Source organism: Hippocampus comes, unplaced genomic scaffold, assembly GCF_001891065.2.
Source record: "Hippocampus comes isolate QL1 unplaced genomic scaffold, H_comes_QL1_v1.1 scaffold310, whole genome shotgun sequence".
Classification (NCBI taxonomy): Eukaryota; Metazoa; Chordata; class Actinopteri; order Syngnathiformes; family Syngnathidae; genus Hippocampus; species Hippocampus comes.
Window position 1 is genome coordinate 743,901 of NW_017805990.1, and position 15,564 is coordinate 759,464.

Here is a 15,564-nt window from a genome sequence, read left to right on the forward strand (position 1 = left end):
ACACACACACACACACACACACACACACACACACACACACACACACACACACACACACACTTGAAAAAAAACAAGAGAACACCGAAACAACACAAAGTGACTCCAAATCCATCACTCTCCTGTGAAATCAGCCTGCTCAGTTGGGAAGCAATACTGATTGTGAATCTCTTTGACCTGCTGTTGTGGAACAGCAACAGGTGGAAATGAGAGGCAATTACCAAGACAACCCCTATAAACAGAGTGGTTTTGGAGGTGGCGTCTATCAACCATTCTTTTGCTCTCATTTTTTTTCACTGATGTTTTGGCTACATTTGCATTTTGTCAGTGTCACTGGCGAATGGTCCACAGGTTCACTGCTGGACACGGTTATGTAGTCTTTTTCACATGACAAAAACATTCATGCATTTTTCTATTTGCAACTTCCATGGTCCAGGTTTCTTCTGTTTACATGCTAGACATAAGGAGATTGACAGAGGAGCGAGGCTAGAGGAAGGAAATGAGATAATCACTCCTTAATGTCATCATTTCATGGAGGTGTCTACTAAAGATGACATCAAGTCACCAACTTGCATCACAAATGAACCATCTGTATGGCTGAATTATTAATGCAGTATTTCCACAAATGTCCACTTTATGTTTTATGTTTCATGAAGGATTAAAGTAAAGTCAAGTACAAAATTACCACAGTGCAGAGGTACCGGGTTCAATTCCAACTCCGGCCTTCCTGTGTGGAGTTTGCATGTTCTCCCCGGGCCGGCGTGGGTTTTCTCCGGGTTACCTCGGTTTCCTCCCACATTCCCAAAACATGCATGGCAGGTTAATTGAACACTCTGTAAATTGTCCCTCAGTGTTAGTGTGAGCCCGGATGGTTGTTCGTCTCTGTGTGCCCTGCGATTGGCTGGCAACCGGTTCAGGGTGTCCCCCGCCTACTGCCTGAAGACAGCTGAGCTCCAGCATCCCCCTGCGACCTTCGTGAGGATAAAGCGGAAAATGGATGGATGGATATAAAATTACCGCTGCTCCTCCTCACAACTTTGAAAAGGCAAAGAGCGATCTACCCCAAGTCCATCTCCCGCTCAGCAGTGCATACAGTGTATGCTTTTTGATGACATGTAGGTCGGATGAGCGCAACCTGAGTGTCCATACTACAGAGGCACTGGAAACATTTGATTTATATCCACATACAAAACTTGAAAAAAAAATCTGAATTGTACTGCTCATACATATTGCATGGAACAAAATAAGACATGTCACATGGGGGCAAAAAAAATAAAAAATCGGAATTGACCGACAGTGTGAACATAGCCACAGACAGACACACAAAAGCACAACTTTTATAGTTCACTTCATCCAACAACTAAGCGTCACTCGCAACTTGCTGCAGTACCACTGAAATTGGAGCATCTTCCTCTAAACCAGTGATTCTTAACCTGGGTTCGATCGAACCCTAGGGGGTTCAGCGAATTGGTCTCAGGGGTTCGACAGAGCCTCTGCCATGGAGGTTAAGACATAAATGACTCAACATGTCAAGTAGTTATGACACGCCTGCTTGACCATCACTGGTTGCAGATGATCACATTGCATTGCTTGTGCAATCAGTGCAGCGGGAAATTTAGTTAGCTCAGTAGTCAACGTGTGACTTTCGTGATAGTACTTCGTAAAATTAAAAAGTTATACTTATGTCTTGAAATTGTATTTTTTCTGTTTTGAATAAATGCATTATGTCGAATTTTGTTGTTGAATTTGAAAAAAGTTATATTTTTGTGTTTCACTAATGAAGGGTTCGGTGAATCTGCATATGAACTGGTTTGGTTCAATACCTCTAATAAGGATAAGAACCACTGCTCTAAACATTTCATCCATTGATACTAATGCATGTCAATCTTTCTTTCAATTTCAGATGTACAGTGTCTGTTCACATGGCATACACAAGTTTTATTCAAATTAAAATTAAGCCTTTCGGTGGGGTGGTGCTCCCTCAAAATATCTGAGGCAGGTTCACTGTTGACTAAAACCTCCCTTATGTCCCTTCATCTTGTCAAATATCACCTCATTCGTGCTGCCTGTCTCCAAGGCCAGCCACGGATTGAATAGAGGGCTCATTCGATTATGCTTCTAATCAATGTATCTTCCACACGATAGCGTTAACTTTTTAATGTGTTTCAAAACCACTCGCTATCCACAAGAGTTGGCAAGATTCTGACATTATCCTCCTATCACTAAAATGAAGTGTCCACAGATATATTTTATGGCCAAAATTATGACAGCAAAGTTATTAACACCATCCATCCATCGATTATCCGAGCCATTGATCCTCACGAGAGTCGCATGATGGAGCCTATCCCAGCTGTCTTAAGGCAGCCTACACACTGAAATGGTTGCCAGCCAATCGTAAGGCACATAGAGGCAAACAACCCCTCGCGCTCACAATCTCACCTAGGGACAATTTAGAGTGTTCCATTTACCTGCCACGCATGTTTTTGGAATGTGTGAGGAAACCGGAGTTCCCAGGGAAAACCCACAAGGCACAGGGAGAACATGCAAACACCACACAGGAAGGCCGGGGCCCGGAATTGAACCCTGATCCTCTGAAATGTGAGGCGGATGCGCTAACCAGTCAACCACCATGCTGCCCGTGACTAATACCCACAGAAAATAATGAAATGGAGTCAAGTATGGAGCACTTCTTTTGAGAAAAAAATGGCTTCCACTCTTCTGGATGACTCCCTTAAAGATTTTGGCATGCATCTGTGGGACTTTGCTCATTTAGCTAGAAGCACATTTGTGTCAGAGGTCACGGGAAAGAGCAATTTTTCATTCGGAATTATCCCATTAATCTCTGCGTGCTTGGTGTCAGGCCATCAAAACTCATCCAATTATATCACAAATGTTATTTTTATTGCAAAATGATCATTCAAGAGAAACCTTCGACATATTTATATTTTTCCTCATACCCTATTGTTTTTTTTCCCCCTGTGGTTCACTTTAATTTTCAAATGTGACTGTGGGACTCTGGTGTACCACGTTTTCATCACAACCACATTATGAGCATGAAGCTGCATGAAATGGATCAGTCGGAGAAAGAGGCATGCTAACAATCAACGACAATGGAAGGGAGTGATAGATTTTTCATACTTTACGTTAGCTGTAAATGTTAAGTGTAGAATTATTCATTGTTGAGACAAGTTGAATACACACTATCACAATTGCATTCCAATCAAGGAAAAACAACCTCAACATCGCCTGACTTCTACTAATGACTCATTGCACAACAAAAACATTGCGCAGTAACACTATGACTAAATGTTAAAGAATACGGCGTTGTGTGTTGAAAATTACATATTTTTAAAAAGACTTAAGGTTGAAGCGATAGAAACCACCATCACACTATTTGACCTGATGCAATCATAAATCTACATAATGTACATTTAGTAGCATTTACAACTTTCAGTTTACATAATTACTGTAAGTACAGTACTGTAGACCTATCCATATTGCTATAAATGGGTAACGGCTATTTGTACTGCTCCTACCCACCGTAACAGGGCTACAAGTCTTTCAGCAGGGACAGTGAAACTTTGTTTACGAACAATATGGTTGATGCACTAAATTTTAAAAGCAAAATTAACTCGGTTCATGCATTATTTGCGGTTCGTGAACAGTCTTGGCATGGACACACAAAGGGGCTCAGTTTTGCTTTTTAACGCACTAGTGTGGAATTACAAAATTGAAATACTGTTAACCATGAGGATGGTTTTGGTTTTGCTATAATAGCAATAATAACATTAACAATATTCAATCAAATTTGTATTGTGTTTTTCTCAACATCAACAGATGCTTAACACACGCAAACAGTACCTCTCTCAGTATGTTTCAGTTCCCAAATTGAGTCATGGAATAAAATTGTAAACAGAGCTGCCACTGTATGTGGCACATGTGACATATTGTAATGACCTTCAGTGTCGTCAAGGATGCACACAGTCACTGATGTAATCTGTTCGCTTTTTATTAAACAGAATGGCAACAAAAGACCACACACCAGAGGTGCTGATGGCCACAACTCACGCCCACACGCTCAACATTCAGACTGCCTGCCCGAGCCAATCTTCCCCACCTTGCTCGTCCCCTCTCACTGACGTCATCCCCTATTCGAGTGGCCCGCCCTCGCATGCATAAATAACAATGAACTGATATTACGATATTTTTAAAATTTAATGACAGCAGGTAATACGTGGTATTTCAAAAGCCAGCAAGATTCAGTACTCTTACTACTCATTTGCTGTAGAGATAGAGGCCCAAAGGATCCATTCTGATGCCAAACATGATTCTGATGTTAAACATCACACATTGGAGGGGAATGTTTCACAGACTGCATAATGGTTTGACAAGAACCCATCCAACCTCAAGGCTATCATTAGCTCCATCTGAAAACAGGACATAAAAGCTTGCAACTTTGTAAACAGCTGTATCTTAGGATACAACACAAAGAGAGAAAACAAAAAGAATGGATAAGCGTGAAAACAAAAAGTGGATGAGGGAAGAAAGACAGGCAAAATGAGTGTTCGTAGCAATTTTGGCTGAAAAGGCAACAAGCTAAAATGACAGGACACTTGTGCAACAGCTTGGAATGTGACTGTCTTAATGTAACCCTAATTACAATGCAACCCTAATTACAATAAAAGCACTGCAATTACTGTACTGTGCAGCCTATTCTCTCGAATTGTACAGTACAGTATACGCATTCACTTAGACAATGCAACTGTTGTGGAAAAGGTTTTTCAAGGTTTGTGGTCCTACAGCATTTGGGCACAAGATTATGTTCTTGTTCAGGGTTGGAGGGGATGCCTTCAGAGTAACAATAAAAATGCATGCAGAGAGGTGGCCTAGCTGAGGAAAGCAAGAAATTAACACGTTTCAGCTTTTTCGATAAGAAAACCTTAGTTGTGTGATGAAAAAATACAGTAACAAAGCCCATACCCCCTGAATATAAATGCCCTGATGATTTCCCAGTATGAGGACACTTGGATCTCCAGTGAAATTTAGTCATAAAACTACACTGAAATAATCTGCTTCAAGTAGCTGCTAATTGCAGTTATATCACTACTTTATTGAGGAATCAGACTAGTTTGTACTGGCAGAAAGGTTTTGCCCTCAGCCCCTTTCAAGAACATATTTGTTCTAAAACAGTTTTGATTCAGCTGTGTGTCCCAAAGGCAGTGATGTGGCCTATCAGTCGGCAACCACGGGATGGACTGTGACGTTAGTGATAAGTCCTGTTTGCCACAGGCAGCGACTATAAACGGCATTCGTATCAGAAACACAGAGTAATTTATCAGGGGTACACCCAACCTACCACACACACAACACCCAACTAAATATGCATAAATCTTGCACCATACACAAATTTGACACTGCAGCACAATAATAAATGAACTATATTAAAACATTAATAGAGAGTGGCAGCTACATTTTGCCTATGTAACATTTAAAAAAAACAGCATTAAGATGAAGCTATTAAAATATGAAGTTAGGATGTAAATTAGCATGCCAAGAACACATCACAAGAAAACAGGAATGAATGACCGTCTTCATTGTGAGATAAAAATCCACATCAAATAGGAACAAGAACTTAACTGTGAATGAAGAACTTGACTATTATAGCAACTTGCTGGAGTCATGTGTACAGTGATCTGGAGAAACACTTGTTGCCTGACTCTTCACGAATCAATCTTAACTTCCGTTTTATGATCTGTTTACAACAAGTGCAAACTGGGACACAACCATGTTATATTAAAACCGGGTACACACATGAAGATTTTTCGAATCTTATAAGATTTTTTTTAATCTTTGGCAGACCCCACACATAAAGATAAAATCATATTTAACAGTGTTGGTTGTATTATGTGTGGGGAGCTCAGATCATCTCAAGAGAGAGCTCTTACGTGATCACGCGTTCCCTTCTCAAACACGAAGACCACCAGGCTCTTCCTGGTATGTCTCGATTGTCTGCCGTCTGGAGAACCCATGTTTTTCCAAAAAAAAAAAAAAAAAAAAAAAAAGACAGCATCGACCACCTACTTACACAGCACTGAAAGTGACATGGAAAAACATAAATATGAAAATGAATCTTTGTGTTCCCACACAATGTTTGCTTTCCCTTAGCAAAGATTCCATTCTCTCGCATTGATTGCGAGCTAAAGCCTCTCATAGAACAAAGTTCACTTGTTTGCATTATCTCAGTATCGTGAAGTGTGACTTACAAAGGTTAGGTTTAAATTTTGGAGACAATTATGTCCTGATGGGCCTTGCTTTCATGTCTTGCTTGTTGATGGTTCTGAAAACATTATGCAGACAAATCTTTGAGTAGCAATCAGATGTATAACTTACGAGAAAAATTGAAATGTACATGTAGCTCCCAGACACATTGGCACAACCGCATGTCATACACGGTGTTATTTTCGCCGTAGAGACAGAGAATAAGGTGAAAACGCTGCGCAGAGAAATTAATGTATTCAAGTTAAGTGTGGGCTTAGCAATTGGCAAGGTAAGGCGGCCGCCGGTGGCTTCACTTTCCCCGACGGTAAGATGCATTGTGAGCCCATTTATGTCAATGTCCATGGTTAGAGACAGAAATAGTCATAGAGGAGGACTTTGAACGGCTACTGACGTAAAAAAAAAAAATGTTCCTCACACTCCATCTTTGTTGCTTTGTTTACCCAGAAGATGACCTGGAAGTACATAACGTACATTTTTTAAAAAGCGTGCCCTTGCAATACACTTTTCGTGAAATCGCAATCATTGCGGGGTAATGCAATATATTTACTTTTTCATCCATGTCACCTTGGGGGCGCCCTACCTACCACTCGAAGATGGCTGGGATAGCCTCTAGCACTCCCACGACCCAAGTAAGGGAAGACAAGAGGTTCAAAAGATGGACGGATGGATGGATGGATGGATGGATGGATGACACATTCAAATTGCTCAGGAGAATTCAGCTTCCTTCCCCACACGCCAAGATTTTCCTCGTAAATATAACAGGGCATGAAGCTCAAGAGTGGGCGTTCCCTCATGAGCCCCACCTGACACTAATCATCCTCGTTACCTAGCTGTCTTAAAAAGCCATGCCATGCTGTCGGATTATTAACCATTACATATGACTCCAAGTGCTTTAATTTTCCAAAAGTTCTTGACATTTTTTTTTCCTCATAGATTTTCGTCAGGTTAGTTCACAGTATATTTCATGTACTGTATTTTCACGACCATTCGGCGCACCGTATTGTTGGGCGCAGTTTCAGTAACGGGTGCTATTTCTGTATTTGACAGATACACAAAACGCACTGTATTATTGGGCGCAGCCAGGCATGGTAAAACATACGCCAGCTTAAACATACGGCATGCATGCACTCACGCTAAAAACACGTTAGCTTGAAGCATACGGTAGCATGCATGCACGCTAAAACATACCAGGTACGTTAGCTTAAAGCACACGGTAGCAGCTAAGACATACGGACACATGCTAAAAACACGTTTTTAAAAAGGCAACGGAAGCAAAACTGAGTTCGGTTGTACTTTATTTATCCATTTTACAATGTACTCACGCGACTGGTACCTGCTAGGGGTGTGCCTTCAGCGTCCTCTTACGCGCCTACCCTTCACTCATTGGCGACTGGTACCTGCTAGGGGCGTGCCTTTAGCGGCCTCTTACACTCACACCCTTCACTCATTGGCCGACTTCCGCATGCCTGTCGTCACTCACGTCCACCTTTTCTCTATATAAACAGTGTGTCGGCCAGAGGTGCTCTTAGTCAGGCTTTGGAACTCGGCGCATACATAACATGCATCGCATTATAAGGCGTCCGGTCCATTTTGGAGAAAATTTAAGACTTTTAATGGCGCCTTATAGTCGTGAAAATATGGTCAGTATTTTCTTGTTACGTATTCTCGGTTTGTATTCTCGTGCATTGGATTTTCTTGTCCTTTGAGTTGACGAGCAATTTCAATTTTTCTCATCTCTTGCCTTTGCAAGTGTTTTCTGTTTGTTCTCGCCTTTTCCTGGTTCTTTGTTAGCAGCGTCCTTTGTTGTTATTTATCTGTCTTGCATTTGTTTCTAAATATATTTTTGTCAAAACTTCTTATGTCTACGATTGTGTAATTGTACTTCTGTCCGGAATTTTTCCAGAAACCTGACACTGGTGACTTGTACGGTGTGTGTCTTGCCCCTACCTCTGGTGTCAGGTGTAAAAAAACAAATGAAAAGTGAGGTAGAAGAGCATTCGAACAAACTTAGCTTCCTTTCAGGAGCTGGGTGCTTTAACAGGCTTTCCAAACTTAATCAGATTTTCTGCGCTCTAAACCTAAGCAGCTCAGACCTACACTGTCACAGGCCATCATGGCATGACCCTCTTGGCAAGCTGGTTCCAGGGTTGTTGGACAAACAACACAACTGCTGGAGGCAGGTCGAAACCTCCCATGTCACAATTTGGCAAATGTCATATGTTTTCATAAATCGATACCATTGGTCAAGCCACACCTGCTATTTTTACAAACTACTAATCATTCTGAAGAATTGAAAATGGCTTGCTCTCTTTGAGGATGCGATGTTAACAAACATGCCGTTTTGGGTCTCCGTTAAAAGTGATGATTTCAGATGTATGTGGAATATGTTCGATGCCAGTGAGAGGCATCCTTCACAGCCACTGCAAAAGCAGCACCTCCACACGATTCTGGTAGTATTGCTGTCTTTCAGACTAAAATATATCCATCTATTCATGCATACATTTTATACATATACTGCTCAACCAATAGTGTCAGTGGAGCTTGAGGCTATCCTATCAGACTTTTGGGTGAAATGCAAAGTTCAGATTTTTTAATTTTACATCATAAGGCACTATTAGAATAAACATCAGGAAAATTGAAGTGGTGTTCTGGTGGGTGTGTGACTTAAGGTGGACGCAGCTAACACACATTGGAGTAGGGTGTTATTTCAGCTCCTGGGGAGCGGCTTGGTGTATCGGTGTCTTGCTCAAGGAAACGTCCGTGTACAGGGGATGTTGGTCATGTACATTATGGTCTTGAGCTGGAGGTCTCCCAGGTGGCAGGTAACAATCTTAACCACTTGCTGCCCTTTGCTTAGTCTGTCCCCTAAGATCTCCGATTACACTATTTTAGTGCCAAGTTAGCAGCTGTCTCAGATGGGAGGTAAGCTAACTTTGCACATCATTTGACAGATAGGGTAAGCACAAGGAGATTTGTAATAATCAAAAATAAAAATGCAGGAAGGAATGTTTGTCTACTAAGAATCTGAGGAATAATCCATCCATCCATTATCCGAAACCGGTTATCATCACAAGGGTCGGGGTGCCCTGGAGCCTATCCCAGCTGTCTTTGGGCAGGGGGACACTCTGAACTAGTTGCCAGTCATGGGCACAGAGCGATAAACAGTCATTCGCACTCACTACTACACCTGGGTAGAATTTAGAGCGCTCAATTAACTTAAAATACATATTTTTGGAATGTGGGAGGAAACCAGAGTACCTGGAAAAAACCCATGCAGAGAGAGAAAATGAATATTCCACACAGGAAGGCCGGAGCCTGGACACAGGTATAATCAAGTTACTTTATTTAGAACTAGATTGACCCACCAACAAATCCTGGTCACAAGGTTTTGCTGATCTCACCAAAATCAAAGTATTTTCAAACCCATCCAGAGTAAATAATAGACTTCCAATATAGTTCTTCAATTGATCCTTTTCCAGTCCCGGGGAGGCATGGCTCTGGTAGTAAAATGGTGGTCTCCCAACCCGAAGGAAGTGTCCTTGAGCAAGAAACTGAACCCGTAGTTGCTCCTGATGCTGCGTCATCAATAGGTAAAATCAGGAGACTGTGTAAACGCACTTTGAATACCGATGGTAGAAAAGAGCTACACAAGTGAAAGCCCCTTTACCATTCAGTCACATTACTGGTCCTTCAAACAAACTACAGCACATACATGGCATTTAGTTTGAGTTATGAATCAAAACAACAGTGAATGTGAAATGTTGGCCAACTGGAAGGACTTGAAGGGTACTTCAACTCAGCAAGTGGGAATCGGTGACAAGCACATGGTCAGTGTTGAAATGGATTCTTCATGAATGTGATTTTCCTTACTTGCTTGCTGAAGCATACAATGAGTGAGTGTGAGTGTGTGAGTATGAGAGAGAGAGAGAGAGAGAGAGAGAGAGAGAGAGAGAGAGAGAGAGAGAGAGAGAGAGAGTGTGAGAGTGAGTGTGTGTACAGGGTGTATGTCGTCTCCTGCCAGAACATCTGGGATAGGTTCCAGCTCGCCCGCAAAACCTCCACTACTACAATTCAAACAAACATGATTGAAACACTTTCCAGTGCGACACATGCTGCAGTCAGTTTGATGTTCTTTTGGATTTTTTTGTTTGTCGGTTTTTGTTTTTTTTAGGACTCAGAATAGAAGAACAAGACACCCTGTGCTATGGTAATTTAGCATTATTACAAGTGTAAAAGAGTGAATTGTCCCAAGAAAGCAGTGATACAGTTGGGAAAATAAATTATAAGGTGGCTCTGGTTCTAATTCTCTGTGAAAGTTCGAAGATCAGTGGAAAAAATGACTGGTTCTGAAAACTCGCAACTAGGGCTGTGACTATCTAAATCTCAGGGTTTGGTTGAAACATGGAATTAATATGAATCCAATAATTATTGCTACATTGTGGGACAGCTCACAGGTATTGCAGGAAGACTGAACAGGTGGGGCAGACAGGCACACTCTGGAGAACCGACAGAGCTCTGTCTTTTTTGCTGGTCAAGTCCTTCAAAGACTGAAGTGATTGCTGTCCGTTTTCCCACAGGTTTTGCAAAATCAGAATCGATTTTACTATCATTGTCAGTGATAGCTACATACGCAATGAGGACTTGTTTTCAGTCTGATGATGCAAGATAAATGCATGAATCCAGACTGCCTCTAAATGGTGGCATTTTGCGCGTAGAATTTCAGACAGTGCAAGTCAAATTTTCCTCCACTTGCAGCTGTGTGGTTAGTCAATTTGATTTTTTACTCTTACTATTCTTGAACATTTTTGTTGCTGACATGCATCAATATCACTTCAGCCTATTTATCAGTTAATATAGTGAAAATGAGCTGGGTGAATATTTACTCCTTAAATTGACTTAGAGTGTGGGCGCCGAGAATACTTTGATTGAGATTGAAATCACGATTATTAAAATGATTATTCGTCGATTTCAAGACTGTGTTTATGTGTTTATTCATCTACTAAAACTCTACTACTCAAAACCATCATCAAAGACTTCTGTGCATTCATCAGTCCACATTGAGCACTTTATTTTTGAACACTCTGTTCTTAAGCACACAATTAGCGCTGTCAGACCAACACGAGCAATGGATTCATGGTCTAAGAGCCAGGAGAAGCGTCTCGACTGTCAGCATTCGACTGAGGGCAAAAACGCTTGCAGAAAAAATGAAAATCGAACATTTTCAAGGAGGTTCATGTTGGTGCTTTCATTTTATGAAACGGCGCTAACTATCCATCCGAGCAAGGAGTCCCGTGGCGCATCAACGTCCGGCGGACTACAAGGAAAACTGGCCACGTTCAAGAAAAACATATATGATAGTGAATGTTCAATCAGTGTATTTTAAAGAATTTTTTTACTTAAAAAAAGTTTGTTTTTTTTCTCCCCCCCGGGAATGCATTTCAGTGGTCATCAATTATATGCAGGTGTTCACTACTCGAGGACCGGCACAAATAGGGGTTGACTGTGTAGTGTAGAAAATACAGCAACCAAGTGTGTGTTCCGAGGCTAAATTTGCACTGCAAACTTAAGTAAAGCTTATTAGGGTTAAACCGACAAGTCAACACAATGGTCGATTAATTTCCAGTCCCATGTTTTGGCAAGTCTATTCTCAAATATAACAAAGCTCAAGTGCTACATATGCACACCCATGTGGAAAGGCACCCGCTAATGCTAGCTGACGAGCAGCCTTAACTCCTCACGACAGCAGTCAGCAAATTCACCAAACACCCTCCTGTAACATTGAAAAGACAGACAATCTTCTGCAGTGGTCAATCAATAACCTGTTTATTGTCAAAATTAACAGTTAATGTTGCCAAAGAAAACATCCACCTAGCTTTTTGCCCAACCGGCAATCCTTACCTGATAGACAGACAGTTGAAAAGCACTCAATCCTCTTCCTTCTTTCACTGGCCCCACCTCCAGAGTTATTCATTCAATAACAAATCATAGACAGTAGGCTCTTCTAAACCATCCATGCAACACTAATGTTTGCTCCAATACATTACTGCAAAGCATTCCCTCATGTATTTTTTTACTATACGGGGTGCATATGAGTGCACTGAAAGTCTTGATTGCGCGCCCAATTCTTATGTGCACTACGCACTTGTCTATTTGTCAAATAGTGGTGCGGTGGCCCAAGGTCCAAATTGGAAGCGAGAGGTGTAAGCAGCAGCCGCTCCAGTTCCAAACACAACCACAACACTGAGTCCCTTTCATCCTACTCTCCTACAAAAACAAACAGCAAGTGCTCCTGTCAGGGAAAACTAATTACCCAATGACGAAACAAAAATTCTTCAGCATGGCCTGGCACCATAAATATAAACAATGGGTAGATTCGACACATCCACTTTGAGCTGCATGCCTATGGTGACGCTAAGGTACTGGGGGCAAAGTGTGAGAACATTCCATGTTTGTGGACAAATCAAAAACCAAAATAACAAGGGAGCCGGCCCATTGTTCAGCAATAAGATTGTACACGACGACATACCTGTACAATCACAACAAGAGTGGATGGAAAATACCGGTACAAAGGAAACACATGAACACAAAGGACTTAATGATGTCTTATCCATTCGATTTTAGTTTATGATGTTGCATTTTGCTGACGAAAAAGTTGAGGTTATAACTAATATCAGTTAGTGGAGCTAATGAAACAGATCAACTAAATGGTAATAAACTGTTAAAGTGTTGCTGTATTAATGTTTATGTGACACGAAAACTAGCTCCAGAAGGGGTTTCATGAACTTTATAGGTCGACCAAAATTGCATTACTCCAGTTAATAGGGAAAGGAAAAAAAAAAACTCCTGGGAAAGAAAAGTCTCTCCACGTCACATGATCGAAACACACAAAAACAATAATAATGACTTGAGCAGTTTAGAAATACAAAACATTGAGTCTAAGAGGGCACAATCTCTTGATATGGAAAGAAATATGTCAAACTATTGGCCATTTGGCATGGAACAGGAGACTCAAGCAATTGTAAATTTTGCAAATTGGTTAAAATGGATCTTCTTGGACTTATATAGCCGTCAGCGACACAGTGTGAAGAGTGTGGTCAAATAAATAAATATCAGTCATTCAAAAGAATGACATATAATATTAACTTGTGACGACTTTGATTCACAGGTGAAAGGACACTTTGATTCTCTGCTCTTTCATCTCGTACTGCTTCAAACAACAAAGCATATTAGGGAAAAGGGGTTAAGATTGCACGACTGTCCATGTTTTTATGTTGTGTGTTGTGTTGATTATTTACTTTGTGTTAACTGTTTTGCAAAGCGCTTTGTTACAGCTGCAGCTGTTGTTAAAGTGTGTTGGGCGAAGAGCGGCCTCCTCTCCCCCGCGTGTTTGTTGAATTTCGGACGAGGAGAATGTTGGTAATAAATCAGGATGTATTGTATTGTATTATATTGTAACTTCATAAAAGATCATTTGGTTTGGTTTGATTCATGCTAGGATGGTCGACTGTTTTGCAAGCCGGCCTCACAGTACAGAGGTGCACAGGGTTCGATTCCGGCTCCTGTGTGGAGTTTGCATGTTGTCCCCGTACTTGAGTGGGTTTTCTCTGGGTATTCCAGTTTCCTCTCACATTCCAAAAACATGCATTGAAGGTCATTGGAGCACTCTGAATTGTCCCTAGGTGTGAGTTTGAGCACGAATAGTTGTTCGTTTGTGTGTGCCCTGCGATTGGCTGGTAACCAGTTCAAGGTGTCCCTCGCCTGCTGCCCGAAGAAAGCTGGGATGGGCTCCAGCGACCCGTGTGAGGATAAGCAGATTAGAAAATGGATGGACTGATGGATGGATGATTCACCCTACTGAAAAAACAAATTTACTCATATTATTTTAAAAATAATATGAGCTTCTACTTCTTCCTGTCATAACTTTGCTGCTGTGAAGTGGGAATTTCTCCATTGTGAGACATCGTGAGGTTTTCTTATCTTATTTTGCGGGGTAAATCCTCTCCTCGTTGTCATTCCATAGTTTACTGTATTAAGAAAATTCGATGGTTTCGATGTACTTAATACTGACCTTTGAAGTACAGTATACTAGTTTTGTTTTAGTAGTGGGGTTTTTTTGTCCAAAAAGAACAGCATCCCCAAGAAACGTTACATGTCTTTTTTTTTTTTTTTTTTTAGATTAGCAACAGACAAAAATATATAAGCATGCCACTGGTGAGCTATTTTTAGAGCCGGCCCGCGGTCTACTCATGAGATCCTTGGTGGCTACCTGGTGTCCACGGACACCACATTGGTGACCCCTAGTTCTATATGCTTCTGTTGTAGCTTAGATAAACAACGGGTGCATTGATGGAGCATATTCGAGTTATCCGCTGGACTTGCATTCTGATACATAATGTGTTTTTATCCAGATTTGGAAGAGAACCCTGATTCTGATGTGACACTGAGAGATATCCGATTGTATGCCCCCCCACCCTTTGTGCTGCCATGATGAATATCTCAATTGTGCCACTTGACAGGCAAAAAATTTGAACTTCACATAGTCACTCGTTCCATGCAGTCTAAACACAGCCTGAAGGAACCCACACCAGAGATCTAGCCCCATCAATGAAGTTTACCTTGAAGTTGCTGGAATTGACCCAGGAGCTGGCAACGCCATCAACCATCTTATCAAGAGCAGTCTGATCCTGTTCAAGGTCATAAGACTTGTCTTTATCCAAGATGTAGTCGATGATCTCTTGTCCCACCTGGAGACGACGGCCAACATCTTTTTGCAGGACCTGGGCTAGGCAGCTCTCCATGTTGGACTCCATCAACCTGGCCTTGAAGAATCACCTTCTCTGCCTTTGTCAGTCTTCCCAGCTAAAAGATGGGCGATTGCTCGAGATCCTGAGAGCTCAAAGCTTCAGGAAGGTAAACTGTACTACTTGGATGGTAGTTTGGTGACCAGGAAAACAATTATCCAAAAGGGCCGTCCCTTTTGTGGCAACTGTAAGCACACCAGCAAGCTAGTGGCTTTGCCCTCGGGATTGATAGAGTCGGGCTTTGGGAATGGCAGCAATGCACCATGTGTGGCTGGGCAGCAGCTGGAGAAAGTAGTGCCTCTTACTTGGGGTTTTACTTGGAGCCAAACCACTGTTGCAGTGTTTGAAACTGTGATTTTTGGGGAGCGGCAATCAGAGCAGCAAACGAAGAAGGTTGGAGGGCAGATCACATCTCAACGTGTTTTCCTGGGATCTGCCCTGGAAAGCCATGGAAAAGCAGAAAACAAATGAGACAATAATCACTGAA

General features: G+C 41.6%; 1 protein-coding gene across 27 annotated transcripts in view; it reads right to left on the reverse strand.

Annotated features, from left to right (window-relative positions):
• The window catches only part of clasp1a (cytoplasmic linker associated protein 1a), an 83,637-nt gene that overhangs the window by 66,816 nt on the left and 1,257 nt on the right, over positions 1-15,564 (reverse strand). For 26 of the 27 annotated variants that reach the window (XM_019892007.1, XM_019892006.1, XM_019892004.1 and 23 more), the window contains exon 2: positions 14,892-15,515. In XM_019892007.1, coding sequence (XP_019747566.1) covers positions 14,892-15,086 — 195 coding nt within the window. In that variant the 5' untranslated portion in view covers positions 15,087-15,515. The remainder of the gene's footprint in view (positions 1-14,891; positions 15,516-15,564) is intronic. The other variant, XM_019892003.1, reaches the window with a different exon arrangement.